At 55.7% G+C, this 20,766-nt stretch overlaps 7 protein-coding genes across 7 annotated transcripts in view; 4 read left to right on the top strand and 3 right to left on the bottom strand.

The window, feature by feature from the left end:
* Positions 1-502: 502 nt before the first annotated feature.
* POSPLADRAFT_1049719 (hypothetical protein) lies at positions 503-5,333 on the top strand (the record flags this gene model as incomplete). The annotated part of the gene is made up of 27 exons (XM_024479824.1): positions 503-524; positions 565-606; positions 661-816; positions 996-1,208; positions 1,264-1,485; positions 1,541-1,620; positions 1,681-1,875; positions 2,024-2,197; positions 2,248-2,338; positions 2,391-2,558; positions 2,612-2,766; positions 2,817-2,869; positions 2,923-2,947; positions 3,005-3,117; positions 3,312-3,378; positions 3,433-3,534; positions 3,594-3,705; positions 3,756-3,800; positions 3,863-3,979; positions 4,105-4,276; positions 4,328-4,430; positions 4,483-4,596; positions 4,652-4,691; positions 4,740-4,876; positions 4,928-5,055; positions 5,109-5,192; positions 5,246-5,333. The coding sequence occupies 27 exons, from the start codon at positions 503-505 to the stop codon at positions 5,331-5,333; spliced, it is 3,018 nt and encodes a 1,005-aa protein (XP_024334777.1).
* Positions 5,334-5,551: 218 nt separating this feature from the next.
* Positions 5,552-7,601, bottom strand: POSPLADRAFT_1155251 (hypothetical protein; the record flags this gene model as incomplete). Its single annotated transcript, XM_024486926.1, has 4 exons — positions 5,552-6,201; positions 6,262-6,576; positions 6,670-7,139; positions 7,207-7,601. The coding sequence occupies 4 exons, from the start codon at positions 7,599-7,601 to the stop codon at positions 5,552-5,554; spliced, it is 1,830 nt and encodes a 609-aa protein (XP_024334776.1).
* A 305-nt stretch (positions 7,602-7,906) lies between these two features.
* Positions 7,907-10,838, top strand: POSPLADRAFT_1173964 (hypothetical protein). Its single transcript, XM_024488264.1, has 12 exons — positions 7,907-8,156; positions 8,210-8,276; positions 8,324-8,432; positions 8,481-8,713; positions 8,774-8,879; positions 8,937-9,027; positions 9,091-9,277; positions 9,337-9,450; positions 9,509-9,697; positions 9,779-9,948; positions 10,008-10,602; positions 10,674-10,838. The coding sequence occupies exons 1-12, from the start codon at positions 7,954-7,956 to the stop codon at positions 10,707-10,709; spliced, it is 2,100 nt and encodes a 699-aa protein (XP_024334775.1). The 5' UTR covers positions 7,907-7,953; the 3' UTR covers positions 10,710-10,838.
* A 708-nt stretch (positions 10,839-11,546) lies between these two features.
* POSPLADRAFT_1155169 (hypothetical protein) lies at positions 11,547-11,920 on the bottom strand (the record flags this gene model as incomplete). The annotated part of the gene is made up of 2 exons (XM_024486918.1): positions 11,547-11,678; positions 11,738-11,920. The coding sequence occupies 2 exons, from the start codon at positions 11,918-11,920 to the stop codon at positions 11,547-11,549; spliced, it is 315 nt and encodes a 104-aa protein (XP_024334774.1).
* Positions 11,921-15,303: 3,383 nt separating this feature from the next.
* Positions 15,304-18,050, top strand: POSPLADRAFT_1049715 (hypothetical protein; the record flags this gene model as incomplete). The annotated part of the gene is made up of 9 exons (XM_024479823.1): positions 15,304-15,496; positions 15,645-16,051; positions 16,084-16,133; positions 16,363-16,477; positions 16,534-16,581; positions 16,720-16,844; positions 16,919-17,009; positions 17,470-17,710; positions 17,866-18,050. The coding sequence occupies 9 exons, from the start codon at positions 15,304-15,306 to the stop codon at positions 18,048-18,050; spliced, it is 1,455 nt and encodes a 484-aa protein (XP_024334773.1).
* A 262-nt stretch (positions 18,051-18,312) lies between these two features.
* Positions 18,313-18,747, bottom strand: POSPLADRAFT_1061067 (hypothetical protein; the record flags this gene model as incomplete). Its single annotated transcript, XM_024481336.1, has 1 exon — positions 18,313-18,747. One exon carries the CDS (start codon positions 18,745-18,747, stop codon positions 18,313-18,315), a length of 435 nt encoding a protein of 144 aa, XP_024334772.1.
* A 304-nt stretch (positions 18,748-19,051) lies between these two features.
* Positions 19,052-20,766, top strand: part of POSPLADRAFT_1049714 (hypothetical protein) — a gene marked incomplete at both ends in the record, with an annotated part of 3,335 nt that continues 1,620 nt past the window's right edge. Inside the window, 4 exons of the mRNA XM_024479822.1 lie at positions 19,052-19,375; positions 19,602-20,081; positions 20,159-20,347; positions 20,509-20,720. Of these exons, the coding sequence (XP_024334771.1) occupies positions 19,052-19,375; positions 19,602-20,081; positions 20,159-20,347; positions 20,509-20,720 (1,205 nt within the window). The remainder of the gene's footprint in view (positions 19,376-19,601; positions 20,082-20,158; positions 20,348-20,508; positions 20,721-20,766) is intronic.

Genomic DNA, 20,766 nt, shown 5'->3' with positions numbered 1-20,766 from the left:
ACAAAGGTCCGAGTCAGTTTAAGCACAATCAAGGAGAAGGTCATTTTGAGCCTGATTGTTCCTTCATTTAACTCATTCTCTGTTCCAAGACAGGATTAAGGCGACTCAGGAGATGCGTGCTCTTAATGACAACTTGCTAGAGGTAGTGTATAAAGACAACAGTCGCAAAACTATGATAGAGGGTTCCATATGAATACCTTCACTCTGAGGCATTGTGTACACGAAACATTCAAATATAACACGGTTTGAGAATAATATGTGTGCACAGTAGCTGTTATAATCGAGACAAATGGCTAGATGCGCGGGTTAGAGGGCAAAATGGTTCTTGTATTTTGCAGCGCGTACGCATTAGCGGGCACGTGATCGCGACGCCACACGTGATCATATATATCCGCGTCGCGCTCCGCGTCGTTCGCTTCCTCCCACATCATTGCCCCGCGATACACCCTTTGCAGCGCCCTGTTCCCAACCACCCTCTATTTGAAGTTCCTTTTTCAGATAAATGACTGCTACTAAGAAGAACGGTAAATAAGAGCTTCCACTTCGTTGCCTATCAATTCACAGAATCAGCCACAGTGTTTGTTCATTCTGCACCAGTACCTCTCGGTAAGCCTCTCACAGTAATTTCAGGTTCTACATGCGTTTGAATACTCCCCGTAGATGAGGACACGGACTCTGATTTTAATCCTGGTAAAATCGCCCTTAATGCACCGAAAAGGGGTAGAAAACAGAGAAGTCCATCCATGAGACAAGCTTCACCACCGCATCGGAAAACGAACAGGAGAAAAGTCATTGCGCGCGATTCTGAGAAAAAGGGTATATCATAATTCCCTACGGCTATTGTCATGCAGCCTCATTCCTGTCTTCTCGACTTCTATAGGCACAAAGCGAGTCGGCAGTGGCTCACAGCCACAGCGGCAGAATCCACTGCTGGAATATTTCAGTGCGGATGATCTATACGTTTTTCGGACTTATTGATAGATGTCTGTGTATAGATGACCTCGGTCTGGAGTCAGCATCTGAGAACGAAGACGAAGCAGACAACGAAGAGGAACCTGACGACGAAATAGAAAGTGATAAGGAGGTCCAAGAAGATAATTTGGATCCAATGGAGTTGCAGACACTTAGTTCTGTGATGAAGCCCACTGCATATAATCCTCAGAGTCGAGCATCTCAGAGGGACAAAGACACGACTAATTCTGTGGCAGGTGCGGCACATTATAATGACGTCTTGACCGATCTCACCTTTTTATGGGGATGCAGAATCAGAAACCGAAACTGAAACCGATGCCGAAATCGCGAGCTCATCAAATCCATCTTCGAAACGTAAATCGCCTGACCATATAGACGAGTGTGGCGCACCACCTAAGAAGAAAGTTAGAGCGGAATACTCTCAAGACGAATCAATCACGGAATCAGAATCTGATGTTGACCCCGTGTCAACACATACGACTCGTCCTGCCCCTCAACATCTGCAACCTAGTTGTATGTACCTGATCGTCGCTGTCCTGACCAAGTACTCACGGAGCTAGCATTGTAGTGAACAAACCAGATCAGACGTCATTTGACTCTGGATCTGAGACTGAATCAGATAGTGAAGCTGAAGAATTGGCGAACAAGGTCAAGCAACTCACCAGGGAAAATATTCGAAATGTGCAGCTGATGGTTCCTCTCATATAGTTCTTGCAGCCACGACCTGCATTCCCTTTGAAACCGGATCAACCTTCGCTAGGTCCGCTGATCCTAGATGACTCGCATAAGGTCCCGGGACGAATAAACACATTCTTAAGAGAATATCAGCGCGACGGCATCCGGTTCTTTTGGGAGAGATATAAAGATGGGCGCGGGGGTGTCTTGGGTGACGACATGGGTCTAGTAAGTTCTTCCCGATGCCCTTCTTGCCACAACCGCTGACCTCTACGTCTAGGGTGAGACATCCTATTACCCGCTTATGCCTTCAACTACAATTTGTTTTTTAGGGAAAACTATTCAGGTCATATCGTTTTTGTCTGCTATCATGCAGAAAAGCGGCAATGTTAACGACCTAAATCGCCGGAGAAAGCATGTTTCTCAGTTGCAGGACAGACCAGAATGGCAGAACGATCGCCTCTTACCTCCAGCTAACCAGACATGGCCGACATGCCTCATCATCGCACCGAGTTCTGTTGTAGGCAATTGGGAAAGGGAGTTTGAGACGGTACGCAAACTCGATGTCCCATAGCGCTAGGGATTGATGATTCCGTATAGTGGGGCTACTTCGAGGTTGGCATGTATACAGGGCCCCCGAAAGAGCGCGCTGGCGTATTGAATGATTTCAAGATGGGTAGACTTGACGTTGGTAAGTTTCAGGTCTATTTTTCATCTCTACCTACTTGAGGCATGTTTGGTAGTTTTGACGTCCTTCGAGACCGCTCGGAAGGATATATCCCTTTTGGACGATTTGGCATGGACGTGCGTTATTGTGGACGAGGTACACAGGGTCAAGAACCCGCGTGCAGCAGTTGCCATGGCATTCAACCAATTTGCATGCACAGTGCGATTTGGTCTCACTGGTACAGGTGAGCCGTATAGTTCTGGCTCTGCTTTCGACATTACGGACTTTTGATGACAGCCATACAAAACTCGTTTGCTGAGTTTTGGACTATATTGGACTGGACCAATCCGGGAAGTGTGGGCACAAAACGGCAATGGGATGGCTATGTTTCACGGCCCTTGACAATTGGACAGAGCAAATCTGCTGCCCACGAACAGCGCACGAAGGCCATTGTAAGAGTTTGCGATTGACGCAGAAACCTGTTTGCTGAAGTCTCTTGTAGCTAGTAGCACAGATCCTCAAAGAGAAGTTGCTACCAAAATTCTTCCTTCGAAGGTTCGTTTCTCCCTTGCTGAAGCGATAAGAAACGCTTGCCTCATCTAAAACAGGACAAAGGACATCATCAAGAACCAGGTCTGTCTTTCTTCTCCATGTTCACCATATCCGCGCGACTTACTCGCATTTTCCCAGCTGCCTGGAAAGGACGATCAAGTGGTCTTCTGTCCTTTGACGCCCAAACAAATCGAGGTGTATAAACGCATCCTCGCAATAGAATCGGTCCAGAATATGATCCGTAAGGATGAGTTATGTGACTGCGGATCCAAGAAGCAGTGAGGTCTTCATCTAATTATATCGCTAAGTAAAGATGACTGAGCACACTGATTGATCAAACAGGCGGAGCAAGTGCTGCCACTCGTTCAATAAGGGGGACTTGTTTAGATACTTGACGACGCTGATCAAAATATCGAACCATCTTGCTCTGATTCTGCCATGTAAGCCAATTCGCAAATCGTGTCGCTGTGGCTAAGCATCCTCCACTAGCGCCCTCGGACTCTCCTGAGCAGGTAATGTTAAATTTTTTGTTCCTTTCCGAAATGCGGCATTGAGTATCTCTACAGACCGCGAGAAATCGAGAATTATCTCGTGTGGCATTCGGCAGCGAGACCATTCCTAAATACGGCCCCGCGATGCTCGTGCCGAGGTTTTGTGGTAAATGGATGGTCAGTGCTCACCATTCATGTAGACTCAGTTGGTAGTGGGCTAACATCAAATGTTCAAGGTTCTGGAATCCCTCCTCGCCGATTGGAGCAAGGATGCATCAAACAAAGTCCTCATTTTCACCAAATCTGTGAAGCTGCTGGAAATGCTTGAATTCCATCTGAGATCACGAAGTACGCCTCAACAAGTTTTTTTGTTCTACATATAGCTGATGTTTATCCAGATCTGGGCTTCGTCAAACTGGATGGCTCTACAAAAGCTCAAGATCGTCAGTAGCTCACTGTGGTGTTCGATATGCCTACATGACAAGCCTTGCCATTTTCTTTCTAGGCATGCCTCTGATCGACAAATTCCACGATGACCCTGACGTCTTCGTGTTTTTGATCTCGACAATGGCTGGGGGAACGGGCCTAAATCTTACCGGCGCCAACAAAGTCGTAATTCTCGGTGTGTGATCAAATTCAGATTACTCACATGCATTTACCAATATCTCATGAGCAGATCCGAATTGGAGTAAGCCACTTCCGCCACTTCCCTCGCCACCTGACCTGTATTCCTGACGGCTATCTTAGACCCTGCTCATGACTTGCAAGCTATTGACCGCGCCTACCGTTTTGGCCAGACTCGTGATGTCTCCGTCTTCCGACTGCTGGGGGCAGGGTCAATCGAAGAACTTATATATGCTCGTCAAGTTTACAAGCAACAGCAGATGCAAGTGGGATACAACGCGAGTTTCCAGACAAGGTATGCTAACAAGTTCTTACACTCGAGGAACATATTCGCATTGGTCATAAGGTATTTCGAAGGTGTCCAAGGAGAGAAGACAAAACAAGGGGAACTATTCGGAATCAAAAATATATTCACTTTGCACGAGGACACACTGGCGACAAAGCAGGCTGTGAGCTTCGATGTACTTGTCACGATGGTCAGACACTTATCCTCACTATCAGGTCGAGCGGGCCATTCTCTCAGACTTCAATTGGGCTCTGGCGAATATGGACGCTAAGAAGAGGAGATCAGATGGTAAGGCGACGCGAGAGTCAGAAGTTGCCCACAAGGACAGCGTGAGTACATAACACTCTTGATCAACAGCGATTTTTCACAAATGTATGCGATTAGGACAACATGAACGGCCTAGATTCCCTCCTCTTCGACGACAGTAAGTGTCACGAGCGTATATGTCTTTCTCCTTCTAAATCACGAGTAGGTATACCGAAGGTCGAGCACAAGGTCAATGACATCCAGAAAGTACTAAACGACATTGGAGTGCGGTATACTCATCGGAACGAGGATCTTATCGCCGAGAGTGCAATAGAGGGAAAAAAATTCCAAACAACCATGGAGGTATACACTTTTGTTGTTTGGTTCTGTCTGCTTTCCTAAATTCCGATACAGGTGAAAAAGCGAGAAAAGAAGGAACGCAAGAGGAAGATGGCTCAAGACGACCAAGCTGCGAAGCAGCCGATCGAACCATGGCCTCCTGTGAGGCGACGCCACCAGCCCAAACTAACTGCGGAGGAGAGGTATGCCCAATGTCTGTCCCATATAGGACACGCCCATGACCGAAGATGCACAGGTTGAAAGCAAGGCAGACGTCTATGGTTGAATTGGGACATATCGCTGGTCCCCAACAGCTACAATCATTCCTGGAGTCAAAATTGTACGTTATATCACTTTCGTCCGACTCCTGATTGAACTCAATTACTATATCAGCATGAAATGGACGATCGAAAAGCAACAACAATTCATGGCGGAACTAGACGCACATCATGCAACAAGGAATCGTACCAAGCCGACATGAGCACAGGCATTGCGGAGTGCGAGTGTGAGTGGCGCTAGCACAATATATGCCCGCTTGATATTTCAGAGTAATACCCCGTGTTCTCAATACCCATAGAGTCTGTAACATTATTGTTATTTCCTTCGTTCAAACATGTATTGCGTGGGGTTGCTGATGCGTAGCAGTTAATACAATCCAGTAATTAATGTACAGCATGCATACAAAACGTCCGAGTGTCGTCAGTAGCGTCCATCAAATCCTTCTCCCCACTGACCCATGCCCATACCCATGCCCATGCCCATACCGTTCATGCCCGGACCCATCATGTTCCCTCCCATGCCCATGTTCCCTGCCATCCCATTCATACCCATCATGCCTTCTCTCGCCATCCCGCCATCCCACATGCCCGCCCCCGGGTCGACAAAGTGCCCATCTCCTCCACCCATCCAACCCATGCTCATGCCGCCCTGGGGCACCTGGTGCATGCCTTGCATCTGTTGCATCTGCTGCATGCCACCGCCATCGAACCCGCCGAACCCGAGCCCTTGCTGCTGCCCCATGCCTAGCCCCATCGCGTTCATTCCTGGCATCCCACCCATGTTCATGCCCATGCCCATCTCGGGCCAGCCCATCATGCTCATGTCACCCCCACCCATATTCTGGCCCATCCCGCCCATCGCCATCACAGGCTGCATCATCATGCGGTTCGGGCCCGCGAACCCGCCGCGCGCCCCGTTCTGCATGTTCGCGGGCGGCCCACCCATGGGCATTGCGAGGGGCACAGTGCCGGGCAGAGGCGACGAAACGCTGGGCGCGCCACCGCCCATACCAGCATTCGTGTTCCCTGAGCCGCCGCGCACGGGTGACTTTGGACGGAGCGCGTCGATTTCTAGCTCAGGGCCGGGGGTCAGCACGGGACAGGCTCAGACGGGCAGGCGACACGACATACCCGGTGTCATCGGGACTACGGGCTTCCCGCCATTCGAGACCTCCCTGGTCCCGCTCTCCCAGGATTCGCGGTTCCAGAGCGTCGCAAATTCTTGCTGCTCCGAGGTGCCATCAGCGTCAACCGACATGCCCTGCTCGATCCGTTCTTCCTCCCCCTCGGCTAGCGCTGTCACCCAACCGCGACGTAATGTGCGCGCGCGTCCAAATATTTCCAGCCGCCGTAGCCCCAAGCAGAAATTTTCTATGAGAGTATACATCTCTGGCGGCTTTAGCGTAGGATCTGAGGCGTCTCCTTCCCAGATCATTACGTCCGTATCTAAAGTTCTGATGAGCCTCAACGGTCAGCAGACGGGGGACAATACGCACCGACGTTACAATGCACGAACCAGCTATCGGTAGAGCGACGTACTGTCCCCCGTATACCCATCAGGCAGTGCTGTTTTGTTCGTGTCAGCAATGAGGTCGTTGGTGGGTCTGTCTGGACGTGCAAACATCAGTGAATGCGTCAAAGTGGGCACGATGATCGGACGTACTCCAGGACCGCGATTGCTGTTATGATTTGTCTTCACCCATACAATATCTTCGCACCGCCTGAAGCCCCATCTGGCCATGACTTCCCTACCACGCTCGAGACCCTCGCCAGCCCCGCTCCCAACCCACATGAATACGAATGACGGGTCGGCCGCAAGGGTAGGTATCGGAAGTTCTTGTAGGTGATCCCACGTGAATGATGAGGAGAACGGCGGGTCAATGAGGATCACGTCAAATTTGGACGGATGAATGGAGGACAATTGGGAGAATGGCAGGTACGTCGGAGGGAGAGCATGAGATGCAACTGACGCCTTCTTTAGAGCCAGCAGGCGCTGCTGCTTCGGATATCTACGCCAAGGACCCTGTGTTAGAGGGGTGAAACACGATTAAATTGCATGCCGAGAGAATGACATACTCCTCAAATCGGTGTTCAGGGTCTGCACCAAGTACCCAATTCTGTGGCCATTCCCCTCCGTCCACGTAGCGTTGGGAATAGTCATTGCGGATGGTCTCTTCCTCAGGGACATAGTTGTTGTACCGTAGCGCGCGTGCGCGCTTCGCGGGAGGGAGCTCCTGACGAGCAACTTTAAGTTTTGGAGGCAGTTGAGGTGAGGAAGGAGGAGACGACAGCGGAGAACGTGGGGGAGACGGAATCAAGGGTAGTTTGATGAGGCCATACGTAGGAGACGGGAGGGTTCTGAGTTGTCTCCGATGTTGTTTCTGAGCGGAGCGGACGCGAGAAACAAGAGCCGAATGTGCGGCCAAGAGCTCATTCGCAGACGCAATGCACTCGCATGCGCTCGCAGACATTATTAGCTTTTGACAACGCTTATTGAATACGACTTTCAATTCCAGGCATGCAACCCTGTGATAGACCAGATGTAACGCAGCACAGCGTGTACTGGGTGTCAGTGATTTGAAGGCCGCTTTCAGAATAAGAGTATACAGAAAGCCAGTAAACCTGTCCTGAGCCAGACAACAGGAGGACGGAGAGGACAAGGACGAGGAGAGCGCAAAGCGCCCATTGACCGCATTCAAATTGAATCACGTGGAAGATCCAAAACCCGATCTCAAGGTTCTGCATTTTCCGTGAATCCTTCTGCATAGATTGGTACAGAGCACATACGCTGCGTTCACCCTTGGCTACCTCCGCTTCAAAATAATGGGAAAGAAAGCCACAAAGTCCACGCGCAAGTTTGCGGCGAGTGGTCAGCTCCAAAAAACCATACAAGCTCGGCGAAAGCAGCGTGATATCAGGAAGAAGGTGGAAAGGCGAAAGAGCAGTAAGGGCAAGGGCAAGCGGGTAGCAGGAGATGCTGAGGAAGGGGAGGAAGGGGAGATGGATGTGGAGGATGAGTCGCACAAGTGAGTCCTTGCTTTCGCGATCACTTGAGTATGTGGGCGAGACTTGGCTTTAGGTCCAAAGGAATGTCCGTGGACGACTTCTTGGGCGGGGCATTCATGCAGGGGGGAGATGGCGAAGATGTATGTTAATTTTTTTGATATACATTACATCGGGCTGATTCTAGTAGGGTTCAGTGGATGGTCTAGACGACGGCGACGACGACGCCGGAAGTGAGAGTGAAGAGGAGGAGGACGAAGATGACAACCAGTCCTTTGCCTCGGTGGACGATCTGGATGGTACTGTGCTTCACCTCTTGCCTCTACACGAAGCTCACTAGGCCATAGACGAGGGAGAAGCGCACATGCTCGAGCTCTCTAAGCTAGCAGAGAAAGACCCAGAATTCTACAAGTACTTGCAAGAAAACGACCGCGAGCTTCTCGCGTTCGACTCCAGTGGTGCAGGGGGACACGAGGAGGAAGATGATGAAGATGAAGAGGACAAGGACGCCATGCAAGAGGATCAAGTTCCCATCCTCACGAAAGCCACGCTGCAGCAATGGCAAAAGGCCATCCTTGAGGTGAACATAGTGTGTTTCGGCTTATGATAAATTCTAAGAAGTATGGGTATTGTCTTACAGCATCGGTCGTTACGAGCATTGCGCAAGTTGCTCATTGCATTCCGTTCGGCCGCACACATGAATGAGGAGGATCAAGTCCTAGCATGGAATATCGACAGTTCTTCAGGTGCGTTTGGAGCCGTTGAATCATTCTACATCTCCACGTTATACTAACTGCCTACAGTGTACAACAAATTGGTCACAACTGCTCTTAAGTACACCCCCGTCGTCCTCGAGCATCATTGTCCCTACAAGATCCTTCCGTCGGGCAAGTTGTATGTTTTTTCTGTTCCTCCCGTTTGATCCGTCTCTCAATTATACTCTGTTGTGTACACTAGCAAGTCACCGACACAAACACCAAAGTGGAAGACACTGCAGAAAATGATCCTCTCATATTTCCACAACATCATGCATCTGCTCTCACAGATGACAGACACGGAGATGCAACGACTTGCTCTTACGGAAAGCGCGAAGCTCGTGCCGTACATTACGAGCAGCCGCAAGTCTGTCAAAGCGTATCTGAAGGTGTGTTCTCTCGTTCGAGCCAATTCGCCAATAGAGCGCGGACTCACCCCGGAAGCAAGGCATGCTTAGACCTTTGGGCCAGCGCTGAAGATAGCGTCCGCATCGCCGCATTCCTTGCCGTCCGCAAGCTCGCCTCAGCGACAGACGCGTCGATCATGGACATAGTCCTTAAGGTACGTCCTTTCTGCTTTCCTTTTACCGCGTGCGCACAATGACGCCCCACACGCCCAGAGCACCTATCTGACGCTTGTCCGCTCATGCAAGTCTACGAGCGCACACACGCTCCCGTCTATCACGCTCATGAAAAACTCGGCATCGGAGCTCTACTGCCTGGACCACGCGACAGCGTACCAGCACGCGTTTGGATACATCCGTCAGCTCGCAATCCACCTCCGGAACAGCACGAAGGTGAAGAGCAAGGTAAGTTGTCTGATTGCACTATGCGCTTTGCTAGTTTGCCATACCCCCTCGCGCTCATGCAGCCGCTCGTGCACTGTGTAGGAGGCGTATAAGCAAGTATACAATTGGCAATACGTGCATTGCGTCGACTTCTGGGCCATCGTGCTGGCACGCGCGTGCGACAAGCAGGCCCTCGCCGATAGGAATGGGAAGGAGAGCGAGCTGAAGCCCCTCATTTACCCCTTGGTGCAGGTGTCGCTAGGAGCTATGAAGTACGTCGTCGCGATCGACGTGTCGTTATGTGTTCGGGGCCCGCTAACTTCTGTCCCAGACTCATCCGCAACGCACGCTCATATCCCTTCCACTTCCACATGATCCGCTCTCTACTGCACCTTACCCGGCACACGCATGCATACGTACCCCTCGCGCCATGCATCCTGCCCATCATCACGTCGACGCTCTCGGTATCATCAAAACCGAAAGCGTCTACGCTGCGCCAGTTCGACTTCGAGACAAACATCCGCGCGCCGCAGCAGTACCTGAAGACGCGCGTCTACAACGAAGGACTCGCCGAGGAGGCAACATACCTCCTCGCCGAGTACCTCTCGAGTGCGCCCGTCCAAGTCAGCATCGCGTTCCCTGAAATCGTCGTGCCCATCGTCATGGTGCTCAAGAAGACGATCAAAATGGCCAAGTCGTCCCCCTGGAAATCAAAGGAGGCGGGTCTGGCGAAGGGGCTCGTTGAGCGCGTTGAGGAGGGTGCGCGGTGGGCCGAGCAAAAGCGGAAGGGCGTCACGTTCGCTCCCGGCCACATGAACGAGGTGGAGACATGGGAACGCAGTGTCAAGGTTGACGACACGCCATTGGGCAAGTACGTGAAGGTACAGCGGAAGACACGGGAGAAGCGGCGGAAGCTGGTCGAGAAGGTGAGTCTGGACCACGGGCTGCATCTGCTTATCATCTCGGGCGCAGGCTTACGCTTGGGCACTTGTAATAGGCCAGGGAAGGTGAAAATGAGATCTTAGAGGACTGATCTTCTAGATACATTCGGCATTGATGGTGCATCCCATGACGAACGTACCTTGGGAACTCTACGGTACACTTTGTATATCTCTAGTCTGCATCTCGGTCGGAGAAACGGCTCCTGGCCAGTTTACACCTCATTAATGCGAATACTGCAAGCTGTCTCGCGCGTGCAGGTTTATCGCGTCTAGATAGAGCCGTCGGATAACTGACCTGGGTGCCCGCGGGATCAATTCAGATGAATACGATCGCAGAGTTAGCGGTCGAAACGTTTGGATAGCCGGAGGATTCTAGACGTGAGAGGAGAGCACATATGAGGTCGGAGGACCCAAATAGCATATTTGCTTCTCCCGCGAAGCTGCAACTTCAATGGTTTACGGCATCGGCATATTTTGCCTACCGAGATGCGGTTAGACAACGCGTTCTCCACAAGAAGTGGAGTAGGTTAGCGATGCATGCATGCTGCGCATAGGCCTCGCTGACGTGAATTCAATCGTGCGCGACACCAGTGGTAGGGAGTTGCCGCGACCGCGTTCACAAGCCTCCTTTTCGCAACCCACCGCAGCTTTTTCTCTGATTCTTGTGCCCATTGATACCTCGAGATCTATAGAACATCCATCTGAAGATTCTGAACAGACAGTGCAAGGGAATGAAGCCGCGAGGACGAGCCTCGAGAGGGTGTAAGAGCACGAGAGTTGCTCACGAACTCGCACGGAGTTTCGAACTCCCACGCATTGGCAGCGTTTGACAGGACCATTGGAAGGAAGGTGGCATGTCTGTTGGGGTCTTGTGTCATTATCATAGAACGTCGTCAGAATACAGCTGCAAGTACTCACGCTTGACATCTTCACCATACTCCGAAAAATATTTTCCACCAAGGTCTGCCAATCCCTTTCGCGCTCTTTTCGAAACCTTCGACGAGTCGTGTGTAGTGATGCGGCATAGAGGCCGGTTTCAGGATATGGTCAGATAATGGATACTGCGGGGATAAAAGTTGCATGGGTATAGCTGTCAAATCGAGGGTGCGGAAATGTTTACCTTCTTCTGCAATTGACTATCTTGCAAGGTATGGGCCGCCCTCACGGCTTCCGGTGTGAGATTGGGATGGTCGGCCAAGGACGTGAGGAAATTCTTAAGCTGGAGATTAGGGCGGAACGGATCTACAGGCCATGTCGCCGCAATACTACGTAGACGCCCCCCCAGTTTCATCGAGGCAGACATCGCAGAACGCAAAGCGTGGACTGAAGTGAACAACGGACGCGAGCTCGCGGATCACGAATGTGCGCCCTTACGTAATCACATAGGTAAGTACTAATCAAAGTTCATTGTCTGACTAGACATTCTTCCGCTTTGCTGCCTGGTATCCTAGCTCCGAACGCATTCCGCGTCCAGATCGTCAAGTAACACGCTCGATTGAAATTTATCGCAGAGCCAGACCTAGCATAAATGCTCGCGACTCGGCGAGGCTGCTCTGGAGCCTCGTGCCCTTGGCAATCACTGTCATGCGGAATAGCCCGTTGCGTAGTGGGTGCAATTCCTCCATGAATACCGAACAGCTGAAAGCCAGAACGTGCCCCGTGCACGCCGAAGTCCGAAGTCCGCTACTCTGAGCCTCCGCCGCGTTCGTGCGAGTCATCAACATCGGGTGAGTCATCACGGAACTAATCGATGGCCATTCTCGTTGTGAAAAAGCATATTCAGGGTGGTGTCACTGTCTGCCGTTCTCTGGTCGTCTGTTCTATTTGCATGCGCTCAGAGCTATGCGAACTTTCAAAGGACGTGATTGACACCACTGTTTCACGCTGGCAGCACTCCGTCGTATCGCATAAATTTTATATCCACGGTGATCTCCATGCGTGCCCATCTGGCCGTAGTCGTGCCTACCCGCGCATGTCTGCCGACCACATCTTCTCAAGGGCACCTAGCCACTCCATATCTTACCGCGAGCACGCGCCACAACCGCGCAATCGGCCGCAGGAAAAAAAAAACCAGATCCGTCGTCAGCGGTCATACAAATTCAGTGACCAGCTTCTATTCATTCAGAGCCAATGCTGCATGTCTATCAGACTGGCAGAAGCAGAGGCTCTGCGACAAGCCGGTGCTTTTTGCCTATCTGTCACACAGGACTCTCAAGCTCGCTTCCCTCAGTGCTGTCGCGAATACGGATGTCGATCTTCCTTCGCTGGTTCTCTGCGTTCACACACAACCGGTCCCAAAGTCGCTGGTGACCCTACACGTGGCGTGAGCCTCAGCCACATCGATGTCGCCACGCTCATCGGTGCCACGAATTGGAGTCGATGCCCGACATTTCAAAAATGACGTTCTCTGATTCCCTCTGGCTTCTCCCGCATTTTCTCCGCTGCACGACTGGTTATCTCAGCACCGTCTAATTGAGCCTCGTGCCTGTTACATCTGCTGGGTCAGCGGCTTTCACAGAAGGCAGTTCACTCGCCTCTTTTATGGATCACAGAACATATGCCCAAGAAGAGATACGTCATGTCTCGACTATTCTGGGGGGCCACTCCTGTGTTCTCACACGGCGATCGGATCGCTCTTGCTGCTGGTTCCCTCACCGCGACGGAAATCGATGCTATAACCAAGCAACCCGGGACAGACACCTTGCCACAGCTCGCGCCGAGATTATTCCTCCCGTCCGATATTGGACATGCGGCGACCCAAAAACTATCATCAGAAGGTACGCTTTCCGATATCTTCACTACTCGGAACACGAAGCGCAACGAGTCTGTATTTCTCCGTGGGGACCTCGGGAGGTCCGAGCGCCGCGAATTTTGCTGCTTGACAAGGCTCTGGGTTTACCGTGCTAGGAGTTTTGTTCATCGAAATCTCCATTCTGAATAGGCACGTGGTGCGAGATGGGTACCCTGTTTGACGGGTGATCCCAGGCACTCCTGCACGAGCTCAGGTGGATGCTTTTCTCGCCGATACGTCGATATCCACGCGATATCCTTCAGGCCCAGTGTGCCTGCAGCGCCCATTGTTAGGAAATGCTCCTACGATGGCATGGGCCTGTTCGCGATGTCTGCCCGTTGTCACTCCAAGCTTCTTGGTTTCAACGTTAAAGGAGGAGCCCGTTCGACAAAAACGACAGCAATGTACGCGCCATTATGCGTACGCGCTCAAAGATTCTTCTTCATCGGCAAAAGCCTAGTTGAAATGCGCGGCCAGATCTAGGATCTACGAAGCCATGACTAGTCATAGCTACGACCATAGTCCTATATATGGCTGCGCAACCTCAAAGGGGGAAATACCATATCTGAGTTTACGATTATTTGCCAGACCATTGCAATCGGGTTCTTTCCTGTAAAATTCACCACAATTTGTTATTATAGTTTGGAATTACCTGCAATCCTGCCTTTTGCTGATGCTGTTCGCTAGAGCGAAGCTCTCCACGGTCCAAATCGTGCCCAGACTTTGCCACGAAAAAGATCGCAACACACAAACAAGACCATACAACATTGCAAAGTCGTCATTGTCCCGTCTCCGGGAGATTTCTTTCAATGCTTATCACACTGTCGCGTCTTAGGTGTGTTGGTGCGCCGGCGGCGGTCTGGCGGCATATCGAACCGTAGATCAACTCGACTCAGTGATCTGCAGTGTTTATTAACTAGGCAAATTCGCACTGATGAAAGGTGGCCAACTCAACATGCGGTGATCAATGACCGCCAGAAGAGGATCGGCGCATCGCCATTCCTGGAATACACAATAAGGTGTGTCACAATCCGAGCGGGTCATGCCGCTCAATATCAAGTGTGTCGTGCGTCTGCAACGTGGTTGACGGTAATGTGCTTGCTCTGATATGCTGCTCGGAGAATAAGACTACTCCAATTCACGGTACTGGTTGGCTTGCATCGGGGTTCTATCACGGTCTTAGCCGCTCCTCACAGAGTGTCCGGCTGCCACACAGCACCCTTCCTGACTCACAAGGAAGGTGCAATACTTACCAGACCGGTGCAGAATATCAGGGGGTATGATGCACAAACCGCACCCACTTCTCTTCGGCAGCATGCACGCACGCGCCCTCAGTCAGAAGCGTTCTGTCGATAATGCCGACGGGCGGTATTAGGTACTCCACCAGCACACTGCGTCATCCCGTTTCTGCCTTCCTCCTTCCATCCGGACGACCCAACCCCCCGGTTTTAGGGTCCGCGGCTAGTGCTTGCTGCTTGGAGAACAGGGGCGGGCAATCTAATACATACTAGCAATGGAAGACCCATCCACGGTATGAGCCGTGCGCCGTAAGCAGCAGTTGCGCGGCCATCCCTCAGTCCTCTTAGCCTCGCGCCCTGGTACCGCAGCCACGGCGTCGTCTCTGCGCACATGCCCTTCGATCATCGCTTCGTGATTCGGCCGCTGCCGCACGCGTCCTCATCGCTGAAACGAAACCCCCCTTCCGCCCTTCCGGCGATCTTATCGCAACGCATGCATTCCATTCCATTCCACTCCGCTGTACCTGTACGGGCCAAGAGCGGGCGGGCGGCCGCGGCCATTGATTAGCACAACAGATTACAGCATGCTGGGGTCTAAATCTTCCAGCATCTCGCGATCGCGCGAGCGCGGCACGACATATTTGACATGGCTGTCATATGGAGGAGGGGCTACTGGGCTGGCGTAAACATGCACCCCGCGATCGGGCAGTGGTGCCTCAGCAGATCGCCGGTCTCCTCGGCTTTCGCCGCACCGCGGTCGTCATCCTGACAGCCAGCCTGTCCGACTCGAATCTGGATGCGCACGGGTTCGCAACGCTCGTGCCGAAACCGCAACGGAGCGTGCAAGCATGTCCGAATCCTCCGCCGGAATGATCCACAGGTCCCCCCCTCTCCCCACCCCCTTAAGTCCTCGCGCGGCGCGTGCCGCCTTCTCTTCTCCGGACGCAACTCCCGAGGCTAAGTTAGCTGTTAGCTGCCCGCCGCCACTGATGATGCAGATGGCCCGCCGCAGGGGGATGCGTCGGAAGCCCCGCGAATGATCGTGATGCCAGGAACGACGATGCCCTCATGCCGGCACACACGAGCAGCCCGACTGTCAGCGCGTTTTCTCACCCTAGACGAGTACACATTACATGAACGCGAGCGTGCCGCGAGTCCAATCCGACAAATGGCGGGCGCCGTCGCTGCTAGCACGCCCAACGGGCGGGCTCTGCCCACGCAAATTGCAATATCGCCAGCACCCCGGGGGCGATGTCGTAACGTGCTCTCGTCCGGCGCGGCGGGGGGACACACGGCAGGCACCGCGCCCGCGCCTGCGCTCGCGCTCGCGCACTTGACAGGATCTACCAACAGACCCACCGCGGTTCGCAGGCCGCACAGGAGCCCTTGTCCGCGCGGCCCCGGTGTCCGCGGCGCGTTCTGCCTGCTGCGTGCGAGACTTCTAGTCGTTGCGCGGTGCCTCGCGGTATCTCCGGATCCCGCCCGCAGTATGTACGATTTCGCTGCAGACACGGCGGTCCATCATGCATCATGCACCATGCATCGCGCGCGCGATCTGCATAGAGATAGCAATAGCAATAGCTGCGCGCGCGGGGGGTGGGGGTTGGATAGACGGAAAGAAGGAGACAAAGGGAGGGCCTGAGGCTCGTCTCGAGCAACTGTTGCGCGAACGCCCTGGTCACGACGACGCTAGCTCCGACTCGGCCCATCAGTCAGCCAAAACGGATCACTCGAGCCCCCTCTAGCATCTGGCGTCCAGCATCTGCTGAGCTCGCCTTACGGCATGCTGTGTAGCCCTGGCGCCGCCGGAGAGGGGCTGCTCTGCCATAACGTAAACGCAAACGCCAAAAAACGCCCGCCACTTGCACTGGCGATGCGAGCCGACAGAGCGGAACCCCACCGCATTCCAATGGCACGTTTTCGAATCCTCCAGCAGTCAGTCACCCCACCCGTGATTGTGACCCCGACTCGGACTCCGCGCGCGGGGTCCCCTTCCCTGCTTCCGGGGTCCCCCTCCCTGCTTCCGGGGCCCTCTCACCCACCACCGGCCTCCAGCCACCACCCCGCCACCAGATCGCACCGCTTTCACGGACGGATGATCGAATGACGGCAGAGATAGAGAGATGGATCACAGGGCAGGCGCCCAAGCCCATCTGGCCATATGCGTCCAAGTATGCGTCCTGCCGCCGGGCCTTGACGTGCGCGGGCTGCCCGGCTGGTTGGCTGGTTGGCTGGTTGGTTGGTTGGTTGGCTGGCTGGCTGTGTGGCATAGCGACATCACGATCACTGGTGACGTCCCCACAGCGATGCAGGCACCTTCTAGCGCGAGAGAGGCCGGCATGCACGCATCTGCGCATGCGAGTGTATATGAATACGAATTTCGGGGGTGTACGGATTATACGATGCGCCGCGCCGCCCGATGGGGGCACGCACCAGCCGCACCCGGACGCTGGACGCGTGCCACCCGGACGCCGAACGGCTCGCTGGCAACTAGCAACGCAGCAACGCGAGATCGTCTCGACCCCGACAACGCAGCCCCCGGACCCGGATGATCGATGGCGGGCGGCCCTGCCGGACGCACTGTGCTCCCGCCCAATGTGCACGATCGCACGCAGCTGAAACGCGAGACACTAGTGCGCGCGCGACGGTGCGAGCTGGGACCAGGACCAAGACACCAGCACCAGCACCAGGACACCAGCACCAGGGCGGCTGCACGGCCCTGTCCCATCGCCCTCGGTCGACGGTGCAGCGCACCCAGAAAAGGCTCAGCGGCTCGCGCGCGCAATCGCCCATTTGCAAAATCAGGGGGGGCATCGGGCCTAGCGGCGCGCCCGGAGAACACGGGGCGCAGGAACAGGAGGAAAGGGGAAAGGGGAAGCGCGACACGGCCGCTTGGCCTTTGGCTTTGGCTTTGGCTTCGGCTTTGGCTTTGGCTTTGGCTTCGGCTTCGGCTTTGGCTTTGGCTTTGGCTCCCCGCACGGTTTGATGACCGACAGACCGAGCCAGGACGCCGAGGTGAAGAAGCAGAAGCAGCCCTGCCGCGGTGCGGGCCTGCCTGGCTGCCGTCGCCACCGCGTCTGCGATCCGCCATGTTTCTGTGTTTTGTCTTTCTTTTGCAGGACAGCCTGCCGCAGCGGGCGCCGGCCTTGCGCCGGCGGACAGCCCGGAACTGCAACTGCGACTGCGGTGTGTGCTGGGAACGCACGCACGCACGCACAGAGACAGGCAAGATGGAAGGGGACCGCAAATCCAATAAGGCTGTGGACACCATCTACGGGAATAACGGAGCTGGGTCTCGCGCTCAGCCAGCTGAGCGCGCGCCCGTTGCATCTGCATCTGCATCTGCATCTGCGCATGACAAGGAGCTCGCCGCCGATGGCGCCCAGCGCGCGGCCGAATTTTGAAACAGCAGGAGGCAGGACGCACCTTGCCATGTGCGTGCGCGGCGACTCAGAGTCAGCAGCACTAGACACGAGACACGAGACACGAGACACTAGGGGCGAGATATCCGTCCCATCCCATCATGAGATTCGCGCGCGGTGCGATGCGATGTGATCGAGCTGAATTGAATTTGTGAATTTGTGAATTTGCGTTCTGTGAAGACGGCGACGGGTGTGCGGGGGGAGATTGATATTGGGAGGCGCGCGGGGACGGGCGTGTTTTGCGTTAGTAGTGCTTGCGATTGCTGCGTGCCGGGGGAGGGAGAGGGGATGGGGCGGTGGGCGGTGCGTGAAGGGTGGGATGAGCTGATATACGCTTGCGTGCGTACGAGGGCGAGAAAGCGACAGGAAACGCCATGCCCGATTTGTCACGCTCGGCCCATTGAGGCACGATCGGCGCCTGGGGTGGCGGAGAGCGGGTGGGCCCCCCATGCGCGCGGCGTTGCTGGAAGGGGCTAGTGGGCATTGCGGCATATGGGGGAAGGCGGCGTGCTGGGGACCGCGCAGCTGGGCGCACGTGGCAGCCACGCGCGAGAAAGGGAGCGGACAGCGGCGAGCGCGGCGGGCGTTCGACGGGCAGGCTCTCACCGGGCGGCGCGGGGTTCCCAGCGATCGTGCGGCCGGGGGCTCGCAACGCAGCCGCTCTGAATCGGCGGAGCATATCTGTGTAGTGACGCCGGGCGAGTGATGCACACGGGTGCGGGTGCGTGTCGCCCGGAACAAAGTCAGAGACGGGGATAGTATAATGAATGAATCATGGCCACGCCCATACGCAGCTCGGAGTGGGCCGACGACCGCTGGCCATCGATCGAGTCAGTCCAAGTCGTCAGCCTCCTTCACTCTTTCCAATCAAAATCAGCCTCTCTCTGCGCTCGCCCTATTTAAGACCCGCGACCCCGTCCGCTGCCATGCCACTGCACGCCCGCCCCTCGCCCCCCTCGCCCACCTCGCCCCCGCCGTGAGCCATGGACCCGCCCGCTGCCGCTGACCCGCCCTCCGTCGCTGCCCTCGCCCAGATCCCCACCCCCACCCTCCACGCGCTCCTCCGCCCCATCGCCGTCCCCCCCGGCCACCCCCGCGCCACCTTCGTCAACTGGGGCCTCAGCTACGCCTGCACCCCGCGCGCCGTCTTCGAGCCCCAGTCCGCCCACCACTGCGCCCTCGTCTTCGAGCTCGCCCGTCGCGAGGGCCGCACCGTGCGCGCCGCCGGCGTCGGCCACAGCCCGAGCGACCTCGCCTGCACGTCGGGCTACATGCTGCGCACCGAGAAGCTCGACAGGATCATCGAGGTGCGCCTTCTTGTTCTCGGGCTTGTGCTTGTTCGCGGCCTTTGTTCGCGGCCTTCTTATCGCGCGTGTTTGGCCCTGTTGCCCGCGCGCCATATCTCGTCATACATGCCCCCGGGGAGATCTCCGTGCCCAGATGCGCGCCCCTCGCTCCGATCGCCCCAGGCACGCCCGCGCCCGCGCACGCCCCTGCTGACCCCCCCGTTCTGCTCCCCCCCCCCCCGCGCAGGTCAACGCCGAGAAGCGCTACGTCGTCGCGCAGGGCGGCATCACCCTCCACGCCCTCCACGCCGCCCTCGCCGCCGCCGGCCTCGCCATGTCCAACCTCGGCTCCATCTCCGACCAGACCCTCGCCGGCATGGTCACCACCGCCACGCACGGCTCCGGCCTCGCCTTCCGCGTCCTCTCCACGCACGTCCGCGCCCTCACCCTCCTCCTCGCCGACGGCGCGCGCGTCCGCTGCTCCCGCGCCGAGCGCCCGGACCTCTTCCTCGCGTCCCTCTGCGGGCTCGGCGCCACCGGCCTCATCCTCGACGTCACCCTCGACGTCGAGCCCGCCTTCCGCCTCAAGGACGTCCAGCACTCCGTCCCCTTCGACGCCGCCGTGCGCGACCTCGACGCGCTCGCCCGCTCCGCCGAGCACGTCCGCCTCTGGTGGTTCCCCCAGGCCGGCACCGTGCGCGTCAGCGCCGCCAGCCGCACGTACGAGGTACGCGCCCCCCCGCCCCCTCCTTTGCTCTATGCGCCATGCGCCATGCTCACCCGCCGCGCGCGCGCCCTCCGCAGCCCGCCAAGCCCGTCTACACGTGGCTCTGGCACTCGCTCGTCGGCTACCACCTCCTGCAGCTCCTCCTCTTCCTCGGCCGCTTCGTGCGCGCGCTCAACCCCTGGACCGCGCGCCTCGGCGCGTGGCTCGTGTCCGGCAGCACCGTCGCCGTCGACGCCAGCCACCGCATATTCAACCTCGACTGCAAGGTGCGCGCCTCCCGCTCTCTCTCTCTGTTTCTCGCTTCCACCACATGACCTGACATGACGTCCTATGCGCTCCCTCTTCCGGATGTCCGGACGGCCTATGCACACGCACACGCACACGCACACGCACACGCACACTGGCCCGCCCCCGCGCACGCCCACAGTACCCGCAATTCACGACCGAGTGGGCCGTCCCGTACGAGCGCGCGCCCGCGTGCCTCCGCGCGCTGCGCGCGTGGCTCGACGAGGAGCACGCGGACCCCGCCGGCCTGCGCCCGCACTTCCCCATCGAGATCCGCTTCACGGACGCCGACGACGTCTGGCTCAGCCCCAGCAACGGCACCAAGGCGTGCTGGATCGGCATCGTGCAGTACAAGTGCGTCGCGTGCCCCCTCCTTCTGTGCCCTCCCCCCACCCCACCC

The sequence above is a fragment of the Postia placenta genome (assembly GCF_002117355.1).
Source record: "Postia placenta MAD-698-R-SB12 unplaced genomic scaffold POSPLAscaffold_16, whole genome shotgun sequence".
Classification (NCBI taxonomy): Eukaryota; Fungi; Basidiomycota; class Agaricomycetes; order Polyporales; family Adustoporiaceae; genus Rhodonia; species Rhodonia placenta.
The sequence above is the reverse complement of the archived record's forward strand: the minus strand, read 5'-3'. Positions and strand labels throughout refer to the sequence as shown.